At 41.5% G+C, this 27,898-nt stretch overlaps 1 protein-coding gene across 1 annotated transcript in view; it reads right to left on the reverse strand.

Annotated features, from left to right (window-relative positions):
- Positions 1–25,913, reverse strand: part of ADGRA1 (adhesion G protein-coupled receptor A1) — a 538,647-nt gene extending 512,734 nt beyond the window's left edge. The window contains exon 1 of the mRNA XM_060241372.1: positions 25,653–25,913. Coding sequence (XP_060097355.1) covers positions 25,653–25,876 — 224 coding nt within the window. The 5' untranslated portion in view covers positions 25,877–25,913. The remainder of the gene's footprint in view (positions 1–25,652) is intronic.
- Between the last annotated feature and the right edge of the window lie 1,985 nt (positions 25,914–27,898).

Raw genomic sequence — 27,898 nt, forward strand, 5'->3', positions numbered from 1 at the left:
GTGAGGAGAGGAAGGGAAAGGAGATTGTAAATCGCTTTGAGACTCCAAGTGAAGGGTGGGATATAATTCATCTGTTTTATATGTTTATGACTCAGTTCTTCAAATGTAAGCATCTAAATACTGGCTATGCTAAGAATTAGGTATATTAATGATAGCAGCAGAACTACTTCTGATTTTAAACTGACAGGATTTTTCCAGAAAGATTGTATTAATCCATATTTGGGAAAGATCAAAATGTGGGCAAATATTGATGAATGATCTCGAAAACAACACTGCAATAAGAAAGCCAAGGAAAACTTCCCATGTGGAATCAGCCTAGGTTACAACTGGCACCCTTGTGTAACCAGCAAAACAAGAGAGACTGTGGGAGGCAAACTCATCATAATAAATGTAATTAAGGCTACTAGCTACTTAATGTCAGTACAAAGTTTACAACAATATCACACTGGAATATAATAGAAACCATGCTTTAGTAGTCCTGCAGTCAATATAATATATATAATCCAATAGTCAAAAATCTTCCACAGCGTTCTTTCCAAACTCTCAGATTTTATGAAGATCTGTTTTTTTATGACCTACCTACCTCTGAGGGTTTGGCAAGGATGCTGTGGATGATTTTGACTACTGAATTATATGTATGTTATATTGACTGCAGGACTACTAAGGCATTGTTTCTATTATATTCTAGTGTGATACTATTGTAAAATTTGTACTAACTTTTGTTAATAGCCTTAATTACATTTATTATGATGAGTTTGTCTCCCATGGCAGGATCTGGGAGACCAATGTTCAGATCCTCACTCATGCCATGGAAGCTCACTGGATGACCTTTGACCAATTACACTCTCTTAGCCAAACCTATCTCACAGGTTTGATGTGACGATAAAGTGGAGGAGAGGAGAATGATGTTATTTGCCTTGGATCCCAGCAGAGAGAAAAGTGGGTTAAATGCATTTAATAAATAAACCATTTGATGGATGCAAAAATCAATAAGAAGAAAAATAGTTATGTACATTTATACAACCATGTTCATTAATCAGTGGCTGCAGTATAAGGCATTAACCTTCACATATTAATAACCATCACAGAATACATGAAATGGAACGCATTTGTACAATTAGCTTGGGATCACTGAGTGGCCAGATATCAAGAGATGTACATTCAGGGCTCATTTTGTAGCAGGAGCTCCTTTGCATATTAAGACACACCCCGGATGTAGCCAATCCTCCAAGAGCTGTCAGGGGTGTCTAACTCATTTGTTATGAGGGCCGGATCAGACATAAATGAGACTTTGAGTGGCCGGGCCATGTCGGGCGGGCCATGTGTGAACCTATTTAAGATTAGGTAGCAGAGATATAAACTTTATAAAGAACACAGACAAACACAAATATATATTTTTAAAAACTTCAAACATGCTTAAAACATTAGCACCCATTGGTCTTAAAGGTGCTTTCTTTGTATTACTCCCATGGGATTCAGGGAATTGCCAAAGGAAGCTCTGGCTCTTTACTTCCTTCCCCAGGGACGGGTGGGGGGTGGGGAACCTCAGTCAATAGGAGGAAGAGAGGTTTGGTTCAGTAGCTCTGCTGTGCAATTGAGAGAGCCTAGCAGAGCAAGCTATTCCTCCCCCCTTCCTCCCCAAGGGAGGAGCCTCAGTCAATGGAGAAAATAGAGGTTTTGCTCTGTAGCTCCTGTGTAATTGAGCAAGTATGGCAAAGTAAGTTGTGATGCAGAAGGAAGAGTGGGGGAAGGAAACAGATGACAGCCAGTTGCTCAGGGGCCCAACAGGAGCTCTCCGGGGGCCAGATTCAGTCCCTGAACTGCATGATCGACACCCCTGGCTTATAGGGCTCTTCTTACAGGGCCTACTGTAAGCTCTTGGTGGATTGGCTACATCAGGGGTGTGTGATCTAATATGCAAAGGAGCTCCTGCTACAAAATGAGCCCTGTGTACATTACTGTTTGTATCAGCCCTAGATAGATTCTCAAGGCATCACACTCATGGGTAGCTACCTACTTCTGTAAATACACAGGTTCTGAATCTGAGTCTCTCTCTTCAGTTTACTTTCAATGGATTCTATGTTCAGATCTGAGTTATCAGTGCTGTTCTGGGCCATGTCACTGGTCAAGACAATGAAGTATCCAAAGTCTCAAAAGAAAAAAAAAGTGAGAGATTTTTTTAAAAAGAAAAACAATTTAATATAGATTTGTTGGTCTTAAAGATGCCACTGGACTCAAACTTTGTTGTACAATTTAATATAGGCAAAGATCATAATATGAATTGGTTCCAATGACTATCCAGCCTTCTTCCATTACAAGGAAAGTTTGACACAATAGCAATCCATATATAATATTAAATCCAATAAGCATATCCCAACACTGTTGTTTCAAGTTATGGCTGTCAGTAGAATAAACTTTTTTAATGGAACAGGATGTTTTACTTCCTGTTGAATAAAGCTGAAAAAAGCAAACAATGTTCTCATGGTGAGTTTATAGCTATTTTTACTTTTATTTCTTCTAAAAGCTGGTTGTCTAAACATTTGGCTATAAAGTGTTCTTGGGATATCCAGTTCTTTTAACAAAACCCATGGCCTTTTTATCAGATGGAAAAGTACTGCCTTCAAGCTATAATTAGTTATTTTATTCTTGTAAAAGGAATGTTACAGCCAAGCAGTTATTGCCTCTGATTACATTCCTAAAGACCTTGAGTTTCTCTTGGTCTTGCACCAGAAGGCGTGCTCCAGTCCTTTCAGAAAATTCTATGAGGACCTGACACATTGGCGTAAGTCAAAACCATTCAAATCACTTCATTCATGCATACAACAGCACATTTCTTTCAATACACCACCCATATAATAAATTAAAAAAATAAACAGGAGTATATAAATCTTTTGTTGTTTTACATTCCTGTAATTCCTCTTTTCTTAAAAGAAATGCCACTTAAATATTTCTAGCTTCAACCCAATTTACAAGTATGTCATTTAAAAACAGCATTTTGCAACGGGATACAACATTCACGCAAACCCTTCTAAACAAATAATTAAAGGTTAAACGAGACTAGATGCTGGAGAGATTCATTTTTGGGTCCTTTCATCATTTTAATATTCTAATAGAAGCCACAGAGGGAGGAAAATTTGGGGAGAGGCTACTTTGGGGAGAAGAGGAATTTTAACTCTTTCCTCCTATGCACTTTTGTAAAGCAATTTATGAAGCTGCTTTACAGTACCCCTCCACACACACACAGCATTGTTATTACCTCTCAAAGGGAACAAAAGAGACAGGCTACCCATTTAGCTTTTAAAATGCTCTTGGGAAACCTACCCAGCATCTCATCCTTTAAATAACAGTCTGTTCAAAAGTAGGGCATAAATGACATCACACAAAATTCCATGACTACCCACAGCTGGGATTACTCTAGACAGCAGGGTTGTGCATTTGGTGCATGCATCACTGTATACTCACACACATATACACACACTGTAACATTTTGTGTTCATCTCTGTAGTCATTCTATGAAGCAAATTCAACAGGAGAATGACAGGGGAACAGCCTTATTGTCTCTTTTCTTGATAACTGATGTCTGTTCAGAACAAAGCTGAAGAAGCGGAAGACAACACTAGATGAGTAGAGTAACCTGGCCCTTTCAGCCAACAATTATTAATGGGGCAAAAGGCAAAAAGATGGAAGGAAGACTATATTGACAGTCTCAAAAATGTAAATAGATACTTGAGCACCTCGGGCAAGTGACACTATAATAATTACATGTAAATAAAGGGCGTATTTGTGCTTACCCTGTTCGTAGTGGAAACTACAAGAGCCATTTTTTAAAAAGGGAAATTTAATTTTACACATTAGAGATCTTTGAAACTACATGAGCAATGGAACAATTGGCTGGAGAAGATGGTAGTGTCTTTCCTTTAAGGCTCCAACTATGGTTGCCAACTCTAGGTTGGGAAGTTCTTGGAGACTTCAAGGGTGGAGCCTGGGGAAAGTCAGGGTTTGCGGAAGGGAGGGACTTCCGCCAGGTATAATGTCACAGAATCCAAAACAGTCATTTTCTCCAGTGGCTCTGATCTCTGTAATTTCAGCAGACACCCACGCACCACCTGGATGTTGGCAACATTACCACCAATGACAGCCCTCACTGCCTGCCACCATTCTGAGCAGCTATTATAACCAAAATACAAAGCACTGTGTGTAGAAAAATAATAACTACGTTGTTAGAAAAAAAGTAAAATAACATATAAAACTTCTTTACCAATGTTCATAGGTTGTTATTCAAAGCTGCTTTACAGTACAAATTTTGTGACAACAGTGCAATGTTTCACCAACAATACAATGTACCTACCATTCTGTATAGCAACAGATTTTTTTAAAAAAAAAATGGCATCATACATGCTGCTAAATCACTTTTTTGGAAAACCCAGGGAAAACTCTAGAAATTGCCAGGAACTCCATTGTTTTACCATAGAATTCCCAGTGATTCTTAGTCATCCTATGTAACTTCTGGGTTTTTGCCAGAAGTGACAGAGTAGCACACACAACTAAGTAGGTCCTCCATGTCCCCAACTCCAAAAGTTCCCACCAGTTACTAGGCCTCGTCTCCATGGCCACTGGTGGGGGATGGGGAGTAGGGTTGCCAGATCCAGTTTGGGAAACTCCTGGAGATTTGGGGATGGAGCCTGGGGAGAACAGGCACCTCAATGGGGTATAATGCCACAGAGTATAATGCCACATCATACTGCATCCATTTTCTCTAGGAGAACTGATCTTTCTAGTCTGGAGATAAACTGTAATTCCAGGGGATTCCCTAGGTCCCACCTGGAGACTGGCATCCCTACCTTGCAACCCTACTTTCCTTTCAGGTTTTCAAAAGAAGTGCTGAACAAGAGGATCCACTGGATCCTTTCTACAGGTGTAAAATGTCTAGAAATTTTGAAGCCATTGAAAAGAACCATTTCCCCCGGGAAGGGGCAGGGAACCCAATGTGAGAGAAATTGAAATATATCCACAACCTTATTTCCTATCAAAACTAATTGTCTTTTATTGGTATAACATCATCAAATGCATCATTTATAACTTTACTAGATAAAACTGTACTACTTGATGTATTTATAGAACTTAAAAATATAGATAGGGTTGCCAGTTACCCCTCTGGCCACCAGTGGGGAATAGGGGGCCCAGTATACCCCATATTTGAGAGAGAGTTGTACACTGCCGCACTCTATGCTGTCACAGCACATGTATTTAATTTTCTTTCTCAAAGGTAAGACAAATAAAAGTTGACAATAGAAAATAAATTATGTAGTTTAAAAAAATTAAAGGAAAAAAGTGCATTATTTGAACAGAAACTCTCTCATATACAGGACTGCCAATCCGCTGTTGGAGACAGATCCCCCAATTTGGATACCCTCCCCCACCCACGCTTCAGGGTCATCAGAAAGCAGGGGGGAGGTAAATGTCTGCTGGGCACCATACCCTAAGGAGGCCAATTCCTATAGGGTATAATTAAGAATTGATCCATGGGTATCTGGGGCTGGGAGGGGGCTGTTTTTTGAGGTAAAGGCACCAAATTTTCAGCATAGCATCTGGTGCCTCTCCTCAAAACACTCCCCCCACCAAGTTTCAAAAAGATTGGACCAGGTAGTCCAAGTCTATGGGCCCCCAAAGAAGGTGCCCCTAACCTTCATTATTTCCAAATGGAGGAAAGGAATTTTAAAAGGTGTGCGGTCCAGTACTCCCTTCAGAGTTCAATCATGCTTGTCATACCCTTGCTCCTGGCCCCACTCCCAAAGTCTCCTGGCTCCATCCACAAAGTTCCCAGATATTTCTTGAGTCAGACCTGGCAACCCTACTCATATAACAGGTAAGACTATCTTCAGGTTTAGATATTAAGCTACACTTTATAACATTGAAAATACTGGACAGTTAAATAATGTTATTATAATAAAATAGACTATAGTATATTATTATCCAAATTATTCACATTTACACAAACAGCATTATTTAGATGCCAACATGTTAACATTTTTTTACTAATGGTCCCCAAAATTTTCCAACTTCTCCACTGGAAATTTTTTAAAGAGCTTATACTTTTTATGCTATACATTTTCAGTAAGAATTTTTTTGACTCAGGAAGCATTTTACTCATTCTGAAAGAAAGTATTTCATAGGAGTATTTTCCCTCATAGGAATATTTCTCCTAAATTTTCCAATTTTTCTGGAGAACATTTGAACATAGTCCTCAAAAAATTCAGGGGGAGTATTAATTGGAGTTCTTCTGGGCCTTTGTGTGTGTAATCCCTTCCAACTCTAGAACTTTTATTTTTGCCAAGGTTAATATCTTTTCAGGTATTCAACAGGCCTCTGCTTTCAGCTACTGTTCTCCTGGGAAGCCTCACATATTGCTTTTCCAGCTTCTAGTTTACAGCACGGAATTGCTTAATAAAAATACAGAAAATAAATCCAAAGTATATTGCAAAGGAAATTGAATGTACTGAAAAATCATCTTTGAATTGCTGTCTATCAACTATCTTCCATTTCATTTTTCTTGGGATTTAAATCATAAAAATCCAGGTTCTGAAGAATTCTCTCTACAAAGTACTGGAGCTGCTCCAACTTTTAAAATGTTAGCTTCCATAACCCTTCCCAGTCTGTCTTGCTCAGTTATGAAATAATGTCTTGTGAGATTTCGGTCTATTGAAGTTATGGTAATTGATCTGTAGCATCAGAGTGCATATTAAGCTCTACTTCTTGAACTTCCATAGCATCTAGTTCTAAGATGCTATTACTAATTTTCCCAAGACTATAGGCAGATAGACCAATTTTTCTCATTTCTTTTGTGTGTATTTCATTCTGCTTCGTTTCAATATTTATTGACAACGCCATTAAGGTTAGTGATGATTTGATTCCTCTGCAGTCAGAGTAAGCAAGGGAGGGGAGAAAAACTTTGAAAATTAGAGCTTTCACCTGAAAACCCTTTCTGTCTCTTTTTTTTTAACATGAAGATGCCCACATGTTAACAACAAAAAGTTTTACAAAGTTAAAATTCAGCACTTTCCTGCAAAGATAAAAAGTGGAAGTAATAGGAATTCATCAAGTTTGCCATTAATAAGCCCAACCTCATATTAAATAAGGTCTGTTTCTTTCCAATGAATGGTTCACACTTGCAGGAAGACTGCAATGCCAAATGGTTAGGAAGCAATTTCTCTTCCTTAGGACTCCCTTGAAGTGTCAAAAGCAAGGGAACTCTATTACTCAGTTGCAAGCTTTACTTCCACTTAAGATATCATGCCTTTAGGCAGCCCCAGGTTATGCTCTTTTCACTTTGCCTTCATGTGTAGTCAATGTGCTGCCCTGAATCTGTGGTAAATGACAGGAATGTTAAAAGCCAGGCAGCTCACAAATGGAACAACTCTCAAGTGAATCAGTAAACTGATTGCAATGACTGAGGGGATGGGTTATCAATAACAGAGATAAAGAGAAGTGAAGTATTATTATGCTACAAAGAGAAATAGACACTGCAGAAAACAATTCTGTCCAGTCAGTTTTGACCACACACAGCTGGCTGTTCTTTACTTATTGAACCCAACAGCTATATCATAATTTTAAAAACTGTAGGGAAAGGGCTAGATTGGAGTCCAGTAGCACCTTAGAGACCAGCAAGATTTTCAGGGAATAAGCTTTCGACAGTCAAAGTCCCCTTCATTAGAAAGGGAAATGAGCTCTGCATGTTGACATTTGCATAGCTTATTCTTCTAAGTACCATGGCGCTTGGGAGGAAATATCATTAGTATCTATATCATTGTGATGGTCTCTTTGGACACAACATAAAACAGCAATACAATTTCTGCTAATGTCCCTACAATGGCAAAAATTATTCCAAGTTTCTAAAGCATAAACATGTTATCCCACCCAACACATACACATACACACACATCAATGTCCAAAATAATTAAAAGTGTTCAGTAAGCTCCAGATCTCAATTTGCATTCAATACAAGCAATGCTGAAAGATACCCAGCTGTAGCATGGGCATCAGTCTGCAGGACTAATGGGAGAGACTTGTTGCCAGTGACAATATTGGAGATACTGATAAATTGCTTCTCCGGCAGTTTCCTAGGGTCATAGTATAAACAAATAAAAAGAAAAAATTTGATATGTCACCTGGAAAAACCTCCTCTATTTAACACTTCAACCGTCAAGGTCTTAACAACTAGAACTTTTACAAGCCGTTAGATGTGAGTTGGACTGGGAGAAACTCCAGCCCAACTCGCATTTAACATGTGATCCAACATTCACCTGAAAAATAGTGTGGGGCAACAAATTGTTCCCAGCTCAGCAGACAAGAAGGGTAGACTTGTCAGTCCCCAGGTCCAGGTAGGGGATCCCCAGTTTTGCAGGCTCCTCCCTGCAGTCAGCCAGCTGGCCGGCAGGGAGAAGCCCCACCCCAACAGCCACCATGTGCTTTTAGATCTCAGGCAGGTTTAGAAGCTAGCAAACTGGAAGAGATGTGTGTGTGCCAGGCCCATAGCCACAAGTGAGGGCTGTGGTGGCAGTGCCCCCAACTTCCAGACAGGCCCCCTGACTTCCAGGGGACTGTCTGCGGTGCAGCTTTTTTTTTTTTCTTTTGCCATGGCTGAGCCGGCAAACCATCATCAGTGGCAGCCCGGGCTGGGAGAGTGGAGCAGGGCAAAGTGCAGCAAAAGCAGCAGGTAGAGAGGAGGGAGGTGGAGGATTGGGAGGCAGTGAAAGCCACATGGAATGGGCCGGGGGGGGGGGGACCAGAAGAAGCTGCTGGCTGCAAAGACGGAAGAAGCTGCTGGGGAGGGGGAAGGAACCCCCCCCCCGCTTGCACACAACATGCAGTCCCTTCTTGACTCCAAAGTTTTAGAGTTTGCTGCCTTGACTTGGCAACTTTCAGACCTCCAGCTTTAGCCCCTACCCTGGAAAGCTTCTGAGAAGCAGCAAGCGCCACAGTGGATGGGAAAGGGTGTGGCCCATGACTTAAAAAGCCCCACACACACACACACACTCTCTTTAAATCCTGGCTACACCCCTGGTGTATGCCTTTAAATCTTAGTGAGACTGAAGCTCATGTGGGGCAAGGTGAGCAGGCAGAGCTATGTGTATGAGAGAGGAAGAGAAAGAGTCCAGGTTCTCTATTTGTTATGCATTCCTTTCAGAAGCTGATTAAATAGTGGAAGGGATAGTAAAGAGTTAACTATAACCTGAATATGGGATAGAGGAAAACTCCCAGTCCACCCCAGGCTCCATCCCCAAATATCAAGGAGTTTGCCAACCTGGATCAGACAATCCCTCTTCATCTCCTGCCAGTGACTGGGGAGGGGTGGGGCTGGCAGCCCTAGGTACCACCCAGGAACAGGGAGAACAGCAGTAGAGACATGGTACAGCCCTCTTTATGCACTTCAGCTTCACATACTCATTTGCTGGTGTTTTGGTTTCAGCAAGCCACTGAAGCACAAAGAGGAAGAACCTCTCAGAGCCTCTCTAGCTCTTTCTACTCAGAGAGAGGAGGTTAAAAAGCGATTTGCCAATTTCTTACCACTGGAGAAAGTGGCTGAGCTCCACAACAGCATGTCTGAAAGCACATCATAGCGTGTGGAGTCCCTGGGAACCTGTAGAGAGGTGTACTGGAGGCTAGATTTGGCCTCCCAACCATTGCCTAACTTTAGGCACCACAGTTTAAGAAGGAAGTTGACAAACTGGAAAACAAAGGCAGAGGAGGGCAATGAAGATGGTGAGTGGTCTATGAGGAAAGATTGAAAGATCTGGGTACCATATTTTCTGCCCATCTTTGCATGTAAGGTGAGAGAAGCAGCAAGATGGCAAGGCAAAATCACTCCAGCACAGGCATATTTAGAGACCTTGGCTCCTTGTCTTTCAGTCATGTGTTGACAGAACAGTGGATCACCAAGCTGCTGCCTGGGGTTAAAGGTGGGTGCCTGGTCTGGAAAAGGTGAAGACTTTTTAAAGATTAACTAATAATTTTAAATTGTGTTGTACTGTTTTGGGTACCTAACCATTTGTGGCAGACCAATAAGGAAGGAATATTTGGAGATGCATTTTCTTTAGGGTGGAAAGAAGTCTGGTAACTGGGCTTCACAGACTCCATTCAGGAGATTAATACGGCATCTCCTTCGTTTTTGAAGGGAATGGAAAACTTAATTTACACATATTAGATTAAGAAGTTAATTTATTGTTTTGCATTCTTCCTAATCTGTTTTGCTCTCACTGTGCTTTTGTTAAGCTCCTTGCCTATTAATTTTTGTTGTTTTACTTTGCCAGAGTTGATTTGTTTTAGTTGTGAGTTCATAATCTGTTTTCATTGTAAACAGTCTTGGGACACACTGTAGCTGAATGATGGACTATTAATACAGTATATAAATACACACATTTATATAAATAAATCACTGGAAGGCTTAGAAGCACAGTAGTTCATGCTAGCAATGTGCCTCCCCTCTCTACTGCTCATCTTCCTTAATGCACAGCTATGCCTATCCCTGACACTAACTGTACTTTGCTATATTGCTTCTTGACTCTTCAGTCATAATATTGTAGCCATTTAAACACATCATTTTACTCTGACATCAATGCCAGTAGTAGTAAGTCTCGACAGGTTCAAGACTACCAACAACAACACGAACCCCTATTCAGAAAATATTACACCCAAACATATCGCTGGAAAAAATACACAGAACCACTCTAATGGACCTACTATACTTGCCAATCCCTAGGTCCTCACAGGGATCCCTCAGTTTTGCAGGCTTATTCCTGCCCCCAGTCAGCTGGCCAGTGGGGGAGAAACCCTGCCTCAACAGCTACCATGTGCCTTTTTATCTCGTAAAACTGCTTGCTTTTTGAAAGGTGTGTGTGCCTTTAAATTTGCAGAAGCCAGGCTGAATGGGGGTAGGGCAAACTGGCAGAACAAGGGTGGCTGCACCCAGTGAGCTGTGGAGCTGTAAGAAAGGGAAACTATCCCAGTTCCTCTGTTTGTTCTATATTCCTTTCAGAAGTCATGTACACAGTAAAATAGAGAATAAACAATAAACTAGAACCTTTGGTTTTCCTATGTTAGTCTGAAGAACTTGGTTAAATATACAGCAGATTGTTTCATTCAACAGTTCTATGAATAAATTGCCCCAATAAGATCACAAATGTGTGGGACTGCAAACTGTCTGTTTTGGGATCTGTCTGTCTGTCTGTGTGCGAGAGAGGGGGGGGGGGGATGTGCAGCTGCTGGAGGATGAGGAAATGAAGATTGTATTCAGGGGAACTGCATGGCTGTATTTTTATTTGTTAGGGAATATGAAAGTCTCCTGGTTCCACCCCCAAAGTTCCCAGATATTTTCTGAGTTAGACTTGGCGATCCTAGGACCTACAAGCGAAATCTATTGATTGCTGGTTAACATTGAAAAAATACATCTTTTACTGTCTCATATACTTAAAACATTTTAGCAAATGTCAAGATCTCTACAATAACCCTGATTTGCCAAAGACTACTTTCCCAACCACTATTGCTTCCTTATTCTTAACTGGTTCTGTGAATCCTCAAAATGTTCCCCATGCAGTCTTCATTATCTGTGTCAACAGTGAGCAGCAACACTTGGATGCTTTAAAGATCCAACAGTGGAAAAGAAGGCCAACTTATATTTATCAGGGCAGAATCCCATCCTTACTTGTGAAGTAAGTATGGTAGCTAAAAAACAGAGCCAGCAACCAGCAGCTTCTTCCAACTGCCTGCATTTCCAAATACACAAAGAAAAAAGTCTACTGCTTCATTCTGGCAGAACAACTTGCTTTTGAATACTTTTATAATAGTTTGCATATTGTCAAAAAGAAGTCAGCCAGGTGTTTCAAATTTTGACTTTTTATCTACCAGTTATTTAAAATATTGTTCCCTGTGCTCTAAATAAGTGTACAATTACGTCTTCAGCTGTGCAATTCAGAACACTGCAAATAAATAAAACCATGGTTTGCTGCCTCATCAGTCACAATGCTAAGCAGCTGGAAATAGATATAAAAGTGAATGTATAAAAAAAGGTTTTTTGAATATACCTCACTGAGTGTCCACTTAAAGTCTTACCCTCTCCTTCAGCAATGTTTGTTACAAACTGACTGCTTGCATCAGTCAGCCATGCAGTTTTCTTCTTGCTAGTCATCTTGGGTGATAGCTATTGCTTCTGTATATGCACCCAAATGATAAGCTGTATATGTCATAACCAACCTATGATCCATTGCCCCAGAGGCTTTTTTGTAGAAAAGTTCAGCATGAACTCATTTGCATATTAGGCCGTACCCCCTGATGCCAAGCCAGCCGGAATTGCATTCCTGCTGAAATAAAATCCTGCATTCTCCATTATGTTACATTTGATCCCATTTCTTGCTATCTGCTATTACTGCAGTATTTGCAAATTTTTAATGTTGACTTCATGAAAGCATTTAAAAGCATTGGATGCTAACAGTTTCAAAACAGACTTTACTATTTTAACCTTGCATATCCTAGTAAAGGTTTCAGAATAACTTCTAAAGAAATTTTAGGTCTGGCAGCTGGATGTAAATTAAACGACACTCCATTCACTGCATACATGAGGAATTTGCCTTAGATAGCAACTGATTTTGAATACTGGAGTTGCTTCTTCTTAAAGCTCTTTCTCTGCCCCTCCCCTCAAACTGCAGCATTTTATACTGGACTTCAATACAGCATTGATATATGGTTGTGGGTTTTCCCCAGATCCGCTCTGCAATTTTCCAAACCTACTTTCCCAGATTCCTGCTGAATAGTTGTAGCCAGAGCTGGTTTCAGGGAGGTGTGGACACAAACTTGTGGATCATCCATATTTGATGTCACCTCTGCTCATGCCCAACATTCCCCATGCACTGTCACTTATAGGCTCTTCAGTCTTCACCATTTTCCTTATATGTAGCAAATATATGTATATACTTAGTAGGTACAATATAGTATCTGAACACTATAGTGATATTCTTTAGACAAGATATTGGGTATCTCAACTTCTCGACGATCTCTTCCCACTTCTTCTCAACTGGACTTCCTCCCACCTCAACCTTGCAGACTAGTGTTCCAATGCACCTCCAGCTTTGCAGACATATTTCTGACTTTCAGAAGTACTGCTCTGAGATGGAACTGCAAAGGTTATTATTGACACCAGTGGCAAGATGAGTGATCAGCAGGTGATGCAGTTCATGAAGCCCTCCAGTTTGTCATTGTTTGCCCTTTATTTACTGGTTGCATGCCTGGCTCTCATACATGGAACCCCTTTCATGAATGTTAACACTCTTCAGACTACCTGTTCAGGAATAGAACAGGAGTCTAGATTAACACCTCTCCCCAGCTTCCCCTTATGTTTATCAGTCTACTTTGCTGCTAACATCTCCACCATTAAATATCCAGCAACAATATCTTCACCTCTTGCTTTTGAACTGTTAACATTTACCTTGTTCGTCATTTTTGTTTTTCACTAATTGTTAAAAAGAGTTATGAAATGTTTTTTTATATGTTCCATCCATTTTGCATAAAAATACCCAAAGAAAAACTTAAAAATAACAAGCAAATAAACAATTATTTTGGGCTTGAAATTGCTATGGCCACTGCACTAACACACTACTCACTTCTCTCATTTCCTTGGGAATGGATATTTCAGGCATGCTGAGCTTCCACAGAGTGCTACATTAAAGGTGAAACTATAGGACTGCCAACCTCCAAGTGATGGCTGGAGATCTCCCACTATTACAATTGATTTCCATGGCAGATATTGGTTCACCTGGAGAAAATGGCTGCTTTTTAGAAGGTGGACTCTATGACAGTACACCCGTTGAAGTCCCTCCCTTCCCCAAAACCCACTCTCTCCAAGTTCCACCCCCAATATCTCTTGAGTAATCTACGGTTGCCAGGTCTGACTCAGGAAATATTTGGGGACTTTGGGGGTAGAGCCAGTAGCAAGGTTGTGACAAGCACGATTGAACTCAGAAGAGATTTCTGGCCATCACTTTCCTTTTAAATGCCTTCTTTCCTTCCTTCGGAAAATAATGGAGGATAGGGGCACCTTCTTTGGGGGAATCATAGAATTGGACCTCCTATTCCAAATCTTTTTGAAACTTGGGGGTGGTGAAAATGCTATGCTGAAAATGTGGTACATCTATCTCAAAAAAACAGGCACCTCCACAAGCCCCAGATCAATTCTTCATTATACCCTACGAGGACTAGTCTCCTTAGGGTATAATGGAATGGCCAGTGGACATTCCCTTACCCCCCCCCCCCCAGCTTTCTGATAACCTTGAAGTGGGATGAGGGTGCCTCCAAACCAGATGATCCCCTGCCCCAGGGGATTGGCAACCCTAGGTAATTCCCAACCCCCGAGCTGGCAATCATACCTATGTACCTTTTAAAAAGCCCCACTAAATATTGTGGGACTTTCTTCTGGGTAAACACACACAGAACTATGCTTCATGTGTCATGTGAATTAGCCCAGTGACAAAATCACTTCCATGACTGCAGAAAAGCAGTGACTCTGTAGTATTAAATAGCTTAGATATGGAAGGGTTCTTGACTACAACTGAACTACAGCCATCAGTAGCAACACAAGGAGCGATTTCCCACACAGCTTACCGAGGAGCAAAGTCCCTCCTCACTGTGCAGCGTCTGCTCGGATTTCCCACCAACTGCTCCGCAGATTCATGAAATGCCGGACCTTTTGCGTTGCTAACGTAAACTAGGGTTTTAGCGATTTCCATTTGAGACACAAAAGGTCCAGCACTTCCTGAATCCGCGGAGCAGTTGGTGGGAAATCCGAGCAGACGCTGTGCAGTGAGGAGGGACTTCGCTCCCCGGTAAGCTGTGTGGGAAATCGCCCCAAGTAGTTATTCTCATATGGAGCTAAAGTTCAGTTAGAACGACTTTGGCTTATGCTGAGGTCCATTTCTGCTGGAGCAATTAACAACAATCCGAAATGCATTAACATGCAGTAGTTAATGACAAACACCTTATGGGACTGCTACCTAATCAACCAGAAGCCAAACAGGCATAAATTAAATTATTCCAGCACTGTTTGAGAAAGGCAAATGATCAAATAAAAGTTTACAACAACCTGATAAACATGAAATATTCTGAAGAAATGCCTTTGCACAGGTTGCTATTTAACTAGCTATTCTAAATTTATGAAGCAAAACACTGTAAATTATACAATCAATTTATGAAGAATTGGAAGTTAATATAAATTACAGGCTGTATATTATCTGCCACTCAGCATTTACTTGTTGTTATGCATTACTGAAACCACTCAGAGTTTTTGTGAAATTGAATTCAAGATCCTGAAGTGTTAAGCTGCCGTGAAACATTATTAGTTTAGTTATTACTTTTTGTTTTATTAGAGCTAAAGACCAAGTTAATGCACACAATTTGGTTTTAAATAAGTAGAACTCATTCAATGTTTTGGTCACACTGCCTCATTTTACAATGTATATGAAGTTGTTTCTGGAAATTGGAACACTGGAATGAGTGGAACCTGATCTTTTTAGCAGAGGATTGAATTTACCATCTTCTATTTCAAGTACCTCTACTTGCACAACAATTACAAGTTCCCACTGCAGTCCTCCATGTTGCATCCTATACTATTCTCAAGAACTAGCTTTTTGGGAGGTGCAGATAGTGAACAAGGAGAGGCATAAAAGATCAGTTCAACAAGTGGCAGTTAACTCACAATTCTGTGCATGCTACTCTTTGGCTGTAATCTTGATCACTCTTCTACTGATTAAATCTCATTGCATAAATCAAAAATAGAAACAGTTCTGAGCTGGAGATAAAAAGCTGTCATGATATTTTCTCACTTGTATGTAGCAAAAAAATCCATTCATATTCATTTGATATATAAAAATGTTAAATAGTAATCCTATATTTCCAAATATTCTGGATACTGATTTATCACATTACATCACTAAATCTATAAAAACGCATGTTATTTTACATTTAAATTTATTTTTCTAGTTTACTATTTATTTTATTGAATTTTTGAATCTCCTTATCCCTGCAATTGTGGGGCTCTAGATCAAAGTATTAAGAGCTCCAAGGAGCAGAGTGGTAAAGTTGCAGTACTGCAGTCCAAGGTCTCTGCTCACGACCTGAGTTCGATCCTGGCGGAAGCTGGATTCAGGTAGCTGGCTCAAGGTTGACTCAGCCTTCCATCCTTCTGAGGTTGGTAAAATGAGTATTCAACTTGCTGGGGGTAAAGTGTAGATGATTGGGGAAGGCAATGGCAAACCACCCCATAAAAAGTCTGCCGTGAAAACGTTGTGATACGATGTCATCCCAAAGTCAGGAACAACTGGTGCTTGCACAGGGGACTGACTACCTTTACCTTTTTAAATCAATGTACAGAATTATAAAAACAGTAAAACCCATAAAACCAATGTCCGAACATATAATAAGATCAAGTGGCAAAATTTGCAGTTCCCTCCCATTTCCATCCTGTGGGTACTTTGTGGATATGGGGGAGGGGGGAGGAATTAAATTAGTCAAGGGAACAGAGAGTGGGGAGTGTGCCAGCCATGATGTAAACTGTTGCTGCCCTCAACCAAATGCCTGGCAGAACATCTCTGCTTCACAGGTCCTGCAGAATTGCATAAGATCCAACAGGATCCTGATATTATTCTGCAGAAGGTTCCACCAGGTCAGGCCATGGCTGAAAAGGTCCTGGCTCAGGTCAAGGAACACTGGATATCTCTGGGGCTGGGAACCACCAAATTGCTATCTGAGGAGCATAATGTTCCCCCAGGGGTGCACTGGACATGACAGTCCTGCAGATAAATGGATCCCAGACTGCTGAAGGCCTTGAAGATTAAAACCTAAAACCCAGCATTTACTTCAGTGGTGCCCCCCCCTCCAAAAAAAAGCTAAGCCTGGTAGCCTGCAACAAGAGATAAAGAAAAAGTCATTTAAAGCCCTGGTTATGACTCTACATTAGATCAACACAATGCGCTTTACATGGGACTGCCCTTGAAGACTGTCGTGAAGCTACAGTTGGTACAGAATGATACAGCCAGAGCACTGACTGGAATGGGTCATATGGGCCATATCACTCAGGTCTTGTCCCAGCTACACTGGCTTCCATTTTACTTCTAGGCTCAATTCAGGGTGCTGGGTATTGACTTTTAAAGTCATAGACTGGGACTAGTACACCTTCTTCCATATGAACTTACCTACTCACTTTGGTCCAGGGTTACCAGCTTCAGGTTAGGAAATAGCTGGCAATTGGGGGAGGGGGGAGCATGAGAACAAGGTTTAGGGAGGGGCCATAGAGTCCACCCTCCAAAGAGGCCATTTTTACCAGGTGAACTGATCCCCTGAAGACCTATTGCAATCCCAGGAGATCTCCTGGCAACCCTACTCCAGGCATCCTCAGAGGCCCTGCTTTGGCTGCCGTCACCATCTGAAGCTACATGGATGCTGACCAGAGAAAGGGCCTTCCCCATCATGGCACGAAAACTTTGGAACTCCCTCTTCAGGGCGATTCATTTGTCTCCCTTTATCAGTGTCCTGAGGGAGATTTTGCTTGTTTCATCTGGCATATCCCAAACAATGGGTTTTTGGCCCTCCTTCTAGTGTCGTTTATATATTTTTAATTTTATTTTATATTTTCAACTGTCTTTTAATTCTTTAAATGTTTTAATGTATTTACATTTACCATCCTGTGACCATAACTGGGAGGAAAGACAACATAAACTTTAAAATAAATAAAATAATAAAACAATTGGTTTATTTTAAAAGGTAAGGGGGAAAAAGAAGCTTTCACCATTCAGACTTGACTAGAAGGAACAGAGTGGCACAGCAGACTATTCAAGACATAAACTGAAACAGAATCAAAAATACAGACCAGGGGTGACTATGTGCTTTCATACAGCCCACAGGCTGGAATCAGCCTGCCCAAGGCTTTTATCTGGCCTACAAGTAACAGATGACTAGCAGATCACAGAGACTGTGCATTATGTCCCTGTATACTGTCCCAATGTATTATATGTAATGGGCACTGGAAGTGGAAGGGTGGACATCAGGGAGATATTGTAAGGAAATACTATGTTAAAAGTTTAAGCATATTTGTATTTTTGAGTAAAAAATAGTATCATTAATTGAGTTTGCCTGTGCCCATTATAAAGTTTACATCTCCGGCACCTGGCATTGCATTTTATGGCACACATGGCAAGGTATGACAAAGTGACATTTATTTCAGAACTGGTCCTCGTAACAAATGAGTTAAACACCTCTGGAGAAGTCATGGATGCTGGATATATATCTTTTCTTCAACAAACGTTTTACATGCCGCATTGTTAAAATCATTCTAGTTGAACATTGTATGAGAAGAGAACAACAAATGTTATTCTAACCCTCAAAAGGATGTATTTGGGACTTTTAAAAAAACTACATATCAAAATCATATAGAGTTTTTAAATCTTCCTTTTCTTCCAGAGCTTCATCCACTTTTAATTTCACAACCCTTTGAAGTAAGTCTTGGATTCCTCAGTTCTCATAACAACACTCTAACCACTACACCACACTGGTTCTCTGTTCTTTGATTTCTGAACTTTTAACAGCAGCAAAATAATTATTGTGCATAAATGACTACAGTAAAAAGATAAAGCATGGCAGTTAGCAACATTATCTAAATTAAATAAGTAGTGACATTAAAAATAAGGTACTGAAAAGTTTGGTAAGACCTGGCAACTATATTAATTTAAGCCATCAAAATATGAAGATGTTTTTGATGTCTTTCATTACTTTGATCATTCACTGGCAAAGTGTCTCTTACATACGTAGTTATTTAAGCTTATGTTACGCAAAGAAGATGAAATGATTGCTCTTTCTTTTAAAAAATTACATACACATTTTAGTATAAATTTAATTAAGCAGAATTCTCAGAAATATGGAATTCCAAGGCTACTTCAGTACAAGTACTGCTCAAATTCAGACCTGAGCTTCACAGATGGAACAAAATGCAGCACAGAATCAGATGCTATCTTCATACTATACCAAGTGTAAGGCAACATATAATACAAGGGCTTTCAAAATCAGTCCAAAACTCTTGCGTTAAGTAGGGAAATAAGACTAAAACTAGAAATGCAGAACAGTAGCAGAAATTCTAGAGGGCCAGCTGGTACAAGCCTGAATTTCAGAAACTTAAGGCAGCTTTTGACCACTTGCTTAAGTGATCAAGGTCACTTGCTTGATCAAGGTCAAAGAACATAAGAGGGTCAGAGCTTCAGATTCAGACTAGGATAACCAGCAAAAATGTTGAAGATGGTAACACTGTGGAAGCAAAAGCTTAGCTAAAGAGTGTCCATCTATTTGTATCTTCAAAGCTCCAAGATTTTGCTTTCATAGTATTGCACAGAAGGAATACAGGCATGATGGCGATGCATGCCCCCCCCCCCAAAAAAGGAGTCTGCAAGTGAACAGAAATATCATCTTTTCAGGTGGGTAGTAAGTCTGTGGTAGATATGAGTCCAGTAGCACCTTAAAGACCAAAAAGATTTCCAGGGTATAAGCTTCTGAGATTCAACACTCCCTTCATCAAAGGGAGCTTTGACTCTCAAAAGTTTATACCCTCAAAATCTTATTGGTCTATAAACTGCTACTAAAGTAAAAACATGACAGAACATCTGTTGTTTCTAATATTTCCCTATTCAGCTTCTATACAAGCAATACAAACTTCACATGACTCAAAGTTACAATTGTATCCAGGGGTCATTTTGTAGGGGGAAAAGGTGCAGGAGCTCAGTAGCATATCTCATTTGCATATGCCCCAGGATCTATGTGCAGCGGTGAGAGAACTCCCCACTGCATGCAGACCCTGGCTGGAGGTTCAGGAGCTGTGCTCCTGTGAGCTCCTGCTGAATTCAACCCCTGATTGTATCATCCAGAAGATGACGACAACTGCCCTTCTCTCTGAATCAGAGACTCAGAGCGGCTTACAGTCTCCTATATCTTCTCCCCCCACAACAGACACCCTGTGAGGTAGGTGGGGCTGAGAGGGCTCTCACAGCAGATGTTCTTTCAATGACAACTCTTGCGATAACTATGGTTAACTCAAGGCCATTCCAGCAGCTGTAAGCAGAGGAGTGGGTAATCAAACCTGGTTCTCCCAGATAAGAGTCTGCACACTTAACCACTACACCAAACTGCCCAGGTGCTACAGTCTTTTGGTCACCAAATACTTCAGTTCATGAATACAGCATCCTTTCATATAATTTACAACTTTGATTTTTACTGAATAGATGCCATAAGTAGAATGAAGTAATAATTTGGGTTCCATGGGTACCTGTACACTAAGAATAGAACACTCTAATATGAGGCGGCGGGGGAGAGAATACTCCCAACAGTTTTGCAGGTGTTATGGCTGAGAGGCCCATAAACACTAAAAGCTTAAGATTTCTCAAGGTGTGCATCACAATCCCACTGGAATTTCTGAAACAGAAGAATGAGTTCTTGAGATCTGGACAGCTGCAGACCCAGTTATTGGGGGTGGGGGAGGAATAAAGTAGTGAAGCAAAAGGAATATGTAGGAACTAAGGCAGAGATATGAACTTGAGGAACTGGGGGAGTGATCAAAAATCAAAGCCAGGGAAACAAGACTGACAAACATATTCAGTGAATCAGTAGCTGTGGAAGACCTGATAATTTTAGGGATGAAAAGACTTCACACAGTCTAAGCAACAGTGGGTTTCATCAAGTGTGCAGCTTTTTTTAAAGTTTGTGTTAGAGAACACGTTACAATCAGAGGAGTAATTATTTTAAAATAAAAGAGGATTACTACCTTGGGATGCATATACTGTAATATTCCAAATGTGCTGAATATCAGTCATTCAGCCACAGTTTTATGCAACAGTATCTTTCCAGAATGCAAAGAAACAAAGTTCATGGTTGTTGTCTACCCTCAATGAATAAATGGGAGCACATTGTGAATATTGCTTCCCTAAGTGTTCATAATATGTGAACATTTCCCTACTATTGAGTTTAAAATGGGGGGGGGGGTGTTCCTTGAGAATCCTGTCTGAAGCGCCAAGTTTGTCTTCTCCAGAAGTGTCAACATATGATGCAAATATCCCAGTTAAGATGTGCTCTTGATCACTAATAATTTCTACCAGAAGAGTGACAGGGGCATACACTTTATAAATTCCACTCACCAGACCTAGATATCAGTAATTGCTGGTACTGGAAGTAGCTGGGGACACAATACAGTATCTTTCTATGATTGCGATTGCTCTGTCTCATGGCTGAAGGAAAAGATGGGGACATGTGTTCAATCAGTCAGCCAATAATGATGTAGAGAGTTAACAGAAAATGCTATTTTAAAAAAAATCAACGTTCTTTTAAAATCCATACTGCTAAGAATGCAGAGCTCCTATTTCTAGGGACATGAATTATTAGTCAGAATGGCATGCATGTAGAATATTTTACAACAGGTTCCCTTTATAAGGCAGAACAGCTGCCTAATCTTCTCAGCTGGGTTCAACTGCCGGTACACTTCTTTAATTTATGTGGATCACACATTCAACAGTGCAGAGAGTCATAAGATATACAATTTCTAAAACCTGTTAATATACATTCAGACCAAGTAGCTCTTTTTTGACACTCAAGCACAAGATAATGGGCCAAGATTTGCAAATCATCTAGCAGTCGTTATGCTTAATCCTGATGAGTATGTTCAACTCAACCAGTGTAAACAGAAATTAAAGCACAACTTCCTCTCTTCCCAATGCACCAGTTATTACAGCTTTAATCAGCTTCACTGATTAGTAAGCTTCAATGTATAGCTTGTGTGTTTGTGTGTGACTAGCAATGTTCAATGCAATTTCCACTCTCATAGACAAACATCTTTATAGTAATTGTCCCTGTCTAACATAAAATGGATCTTCTAGCCTCTTGCCAGGGACATGCATGTCTATAACACTGCAGTGCTGCTAGCAGAATTCTTGAGTCAACCATCAAACTGCGTTACTGATGCAGCAATTCTGGAAATTCAGTCATTCAGACTATTTTTCAAAGGGAATTATACTAGAAAAGAAATACTCATTTGCTACAGTTTTATTTTATCACCACATATGATTTTTAAAAAGATGTAATTGCATCTGTAATGCACATTTTCTTTATTCACCCCTCTATTCTCAGTTTCTTAAAACAACCTGAGAAGTTACGTTCCATATGCTGCAGCACCTTCTCTATGGGCCAATAAAACTGAATGGAAACAGACACTGAAGTCTGCATGGAAATGCTCATTTCCAGGTCTTCCATGCAGCTAGAAAAACATATCTATGAATGCTGGCGTTTTAAGCTTTTATCACCAATTTCTGCAGGTGGCCAAATGTCACACCAATGTAACTTAATTCATCGTAAACACTTTCTGCAAAGAAAGTATTTGACACTTTCAATCAAAACTGTCAGCCACATGTTCAGCTACTGAAAAAGATATTTTCTTCTTCCTCATGTTTACTTAGAGTCCTATTTTAACATCTGTTTTACACTCCAAAAATTATTAGTTAGTAACTTCAAAAAGATAGATGGATTTTCAAAATGTGAATACATCAACTCAAAAAGATCCAAAAGTCCGTATAAATATTAAGCTAAACGAAAGTCCTGAGCCAAATGGCCCAGGCTAGCCATATCTGATCAGATATTGGCCTGGTTAACATGGCTTGGGGGGGGGGGGGAGAAAAAATCCATAAGGAACTCATTTGCATATTAGGCCACACACCCTGATGCCAGGCCAACCAAAACTGCATACCCATGTGTTCCTGCTCAAAAAAAGCCCTGCTGGGTGAAAAAAAAACAGTAAAAAAAGCCTACCTTTTTTGTAATTTTTGTATTTGATTATTGTGTAAAAGATGGGTGCCAGCAAATCACATCACTATCAATAGGCTTCACTTGCATCTTAAGAGCTGATTTTTCTTCAACTCACATAAACTCATGCTGTTGCCTTACACTGAATCAGACCACTGGGCTACCAAGATCAGTATTACCTACTCTGGCTGGCAGGGGCTGTCCAGGATCTCAGGCAGACGTCTTTCAGAGAACCTGTTACCTGAGTTTGGAGAACACCGATGATTGAACCAGGGACCTTCTGCATGTAGAGCAGATAGTCTACCAATGAGCCATGGCTCCAGTTAATCCCTAATGAACATTCCTGCAACCACAATAAATGTCTCAGTATGCTGTATGCAATAGTTTGAAACAAAAAAAGTATTTTTATATTATGAAATGTTAAACTGTATTTCTAATCATGGGATCCCCATGTCTGTTAGCCGCCCTGAGCCCGCCTGGCAGGGAGGGCGGGATATAAAAATAAAATATTATTATTATTATTATTATTATTATTATTATTATTATTATTATTATTATAAGCACACTTATTTGGAAATAAGTTAAAAGCAGAATGGAATTTATTTCCAAGCAAAAATAGTTTAAGGCTAGAATAGAAGAGATAAGCCCAAACTGCCTCCATACCTTAAAAAGCAGAAAAGAATCCCCCCACACACACACACACACAAGTGGTATTTTTAGAAGTTGCAGAAACTGGGAGAGAGAAGTCATTAGATCATTGAAGGTTTGTTTCATACTCATGGGCAAGTTATTAAAGAGACAAGTGACAATAAGACATACATAAGTTTTACAGCATTGCTTAGAGAGTATTTCTGAACTTTTGTAGCTGAAGACTCAGTTAACACATCTGTACATGAATAAGGATGGCATTCCCACATGAATAATAAGAAAGAGTTATTTAACAGCTTCTTCAAAAGCTGAGCAACAGAGAGCAGATCAGTAAGTGCCACAGATGTTGTAAATTACTCTTTTCCAGTTGTCTCTCTTTAAAAGTGTTGACTTTAAAAAGTCAGCAAAAAATGAAGAATTTCACTGCATGAATTGTCAACAGATAGTGTAATAATCCTAAAATCAGTTGGGTAATGTTATGATTTAGGAAACAAAATTACTATAAGTAGTAACTTCTATAAACCAGTTACAATAACATAGTCCTACAACCAATTAATTCAACATAATGTGTTTGAAATGTCCCACAGAACTCCGTGAGAGCAGAGCAGCTTACATACAAGCATTTTGCTTTAGCTGGATCATAGTACAAAAGAAATTAGGCCAATAGGACTACATTGTGTAAGATGTAATTTAAATCTAAGTATTTCAGGTTAGTTGACTATTGGAAGTATCCGATCTCTTCATTTATTTCTATGGGATACTTCCATATAAACATGCTAGGGAATGCAGGTTGATGATACCTTCATTTTGATGCATGCAACAGGCAACTGTATCTCAAAGGGGTATTTTTAACATGTCAAAAATATAATTACCATATTCTGGGTCACACACAAAAATGAAGCTTGTGGCAAACCTCAAACAGTTAAAAATGGCCTCTAAAAATATGGACATTATATCTCACTTCTCAAACACAGTTAAAGAAAGGCCCTCAATTTCAGTAAACAGCCTTTATTATGCATTTTTGTCTGTTATCTTTAAGGTCTGAAAATACCCTCTGTCAGATTTAAAGATGCCCCAGTTGATATAATCAGTATTGTGGAAGTATTATTTGCAAAACCACAGGCAAGGCAGTGTGCAATTTACTTCACAGTGTGCACTGCTCCCCCAAAAACAAACAAAATGCTACCAAGGGTTTCCAGAAACTGGAAGAAAAATCAAACTTCTCCAGCCTTTTTAAAACACAGACACACATACCAGAGGAAGAAAAAAGGAAAGGGAGAATCTGAGTTCTGAAACCACAATTTGACTTCAACCTCATATTTATGAAAGATGTACCAAAGTATTACTCATTCCTTTGCTCTTTCACACCAAAACAGTCTCAGAGAATCTCATCCTGTCAAGCTTCTTTGCTGGGGAGTCAGAAAACACGGGACATTTAAGAGCAGGTATGGTGCACAAGCTGCTAGCTCAGCACTGCTTTGTTAGATACTGTTTCTCAGTCATATTGGGGAGGGGGAGGGCTGAACATCAATTAGGATCTTGCCCTGGAATTTAAGATGATGTTAGAAAATAAGAGATCTTCTGGACAACCCCAGCCTCCCCTTTCCCTCGTTCACCCCCCCCCCTCCACAAAAAACACATCAACTTCTTTGCATATCCATCCTGTCTGGAAAATGCTATGCAGAGATCTTTCTTGTGGCTCTAGATAAGCCCCTGTTAGATAGCGAGCCAGTGGGCTCCATTGCCAGTGGGCTTCGAGTCAATGCCGCTTTCCTTCATCCAGGCAGCTGGATTTCTTCCCCCACCCCCAACCCGGAGCACATCTATCCATCCCAACCAACAAGTCCCTCTGACGAAGCAAGAAAACACGCTACGCCTTAAACACAACTACTCAGGCGCTCTCGAAATCAGTTCCACTGACACTCCAAAGTTCATCGTGCTCCGTGTGGCAGGGCCTCTTCCACGTATTCTTTAAGTGAGACCCCAAAGAAGAAACCCCAAACGGGAGCTGGTTTCTGAGCAAGTGCAAAGTGCTTTTTTGCTCCCCCGCCATCCAGACCTGTAGTCAGCCCAGCCTCGAGCGCCTGTGCCTTTAGAAACGACCGAGCGCGGCTTTTTTTTCAACGGAGGGAGCTACTCACAGGGACACGGTTCGGTTGGGGAGTAAGGAAGGCTGCAAAGTTTCCACCAACTCTCCTCCGCTACAGACAACTTTGATGCGGACGGTTTGCCGGCCGGGTCCCTTGGAGCGCTCGGCGGTGCAGAGGCAGCTGTCAACGACGAGGTCCGGGCAATTCCTGTTGGCCCCCGAGAGCCCCACCAGAGCGGCCATCAGCAAGCAGAGGCAGCAGCGCAGCCCGGGCATGGCGAGCGGGAGGCGGCGGCTCCGGCGGCGCCTGGCCTCGGCTGCTGCGTTTGGGCTGCTGCGGAAGAACAGGAGGCGGCAGTGGCGGCGGCTGTTCCTGCTGAGGCGCTCATGGCATGGTCGGCGCGCACAGCAGCCGGCTGCAGGCGAAGGGGGCTCGCGGTCCACCACGCCTCCGCCTCCTCCTCCTCCTCCTCCTCCTCCTGTCGGCTGCGGCGGGGCATGGACGGCGAGGCGCCCCCTCCTCCCAGCTGCGCCGCTGGGCGGGCCCCACCGGGCGCAGCGTGGCCCCCCGCTTGCGACAGCACGCCTCCCTGCCCGCCAGACAGAATATTTGGCTTTGACCAAAAAAAAGAAGGGAAAGAAGTCTTGCTGGGGAGAAAAGACTGGCCGCGTCTTCTTCCGCCCCCTTCCCTTGGTTGGGCTGAGGGATATCCCGCCAGGCCGGGTGTCACACACGTCTCCCCCCAGGCCCCGGCTCCTCAGCTCCACCAGGTGGCGAGGGCACTGGTGGGGGGGGGGGCGGCGAAACGTCACACGCGCCCTCTGCCCCACCGGGTCTGCAGCTCGAAGGGGGGGGCAGAGAAAAGGGGCGTCTCTGGAGCAAATTGTTGCCCTCCCACACGCCCCGCGGCTATAGTCTGTTAAAGGTCTCCCTAGGTGAGTTCACAGGAGCTGTCATTTCAGTTTCACACACTAACTGCTGTTCTCTGGGGAAGATATGCTCACACACAACGTGGCAGTGAATAGAGTTCTTGAGGCAGTAGCATCCTCACTCAGAAACTCTCTCATGGATTTCTCCCTATAATACAGTGGGTTCTATACAATAATCAGGCGAGGTGGTAGTGAACATAGCTCTTTTATTGAACACAGCATGGTATAGCGCTGCCTACGAAGACTGAAAACTAGGGCCGCAGGGCCCACTATATATACATACCCAAAGTTCCGGCGCTGCCTGTGACTGGACCATTCAAAGCAGTCGGGGGCTCTTGACTGGACAGGGTAGCAGGATTTGGATCCTGCTGCCTATTGTTCCCGAGGTCCCCAAGCTCTGTCCTTCAGGTCCCAGTGAGCCAGGCAAGAACTCCAGCTTATAGATACAATTCTAAGCACATATACAACACTCCCTCACATCTTTTTTCTCTTCCTCTGGGGCAGCTTACAGGGTGCTCCCCTCCAACAATCCTATGGGGTAGGCTAGGCTAAACAAAAGTGTTATTTGTTCAGGGCAGCAAGCAAGCATTTGAACCCAGATCTTCCTAATTCTGTGAGAGCCGTCCAGCTTCCAATTTAGGCTATATTAATTTATGTATGACCTAGGTTAAAGCATCTGATCACTCAAGATAACTTACTCCTCCGCAGAAGGTCTAGAAAATTCATATGAATTCAGTGAACATCTTTTTCCTTGTGGTAAGAAAATGGAAGGCACAGCCTTGCACCAAAATCCTTGTAGTTGATATGCCCCTCATCCATGCTGAGCCAGTGTGATGTAATGGTTAAGAGCGGCAGATCCTAATCTGGAGAGGAAAAGGAAAAGGAAAGGTCCCCTGTGCAAGCACCAGTCATTTCCGACTCTGGAATGATGTTACTTTCACAACGTTTTCATGGCAGACTTTTTACGGGGTGGTTTGCCATTGCCTTCCCCAGTCATCTACACTTTCTCCCCAGCAAGCTGGGTACTCATTTTACCGACCTCGGAAGGATGGAAGGCTGAGTCAACCTCGAGTCGGCTGCCTGAAAACCCATCTTCAGCCAGGGATCGAACTCAGGTCGTGAGGAGAGCTTAGGACTGCAGTACTGCAGCTTTAACACTCTGTGCCACGGGGCTCTGAAGAACAGAGTTTAATTCCCCACTCCTCCATCTGAAGCCTGCTGGGTGACCACTCATTTCTCTCAGAACTCTCTCAGCCTTGCCTACCTCACAAGGTGCCTGTTGTGGGGAGAGGAAGGGAAGATGTTTGTATTTGTAAGCCACTTCAAGGCTTTTTAAAGTAGAAAAGGAAGCACCAGTTGTTTCAGACT

This window comes from Heteronotia binoei, chromosome 6, assembly GCF_032191835.1.
Source record: "Heteronotia binoei isolate CCM8104 ecotype False Entrance Well chromosome 6, APGP_CSIRO_Hbin_v1, whole genome shotgun sequence".
NCBI lineage: Eukaryota > Metazoa > Chordata > Lepidosauria > Squamata > Gekkonidae > Heteronotia > Heteronotia binoei.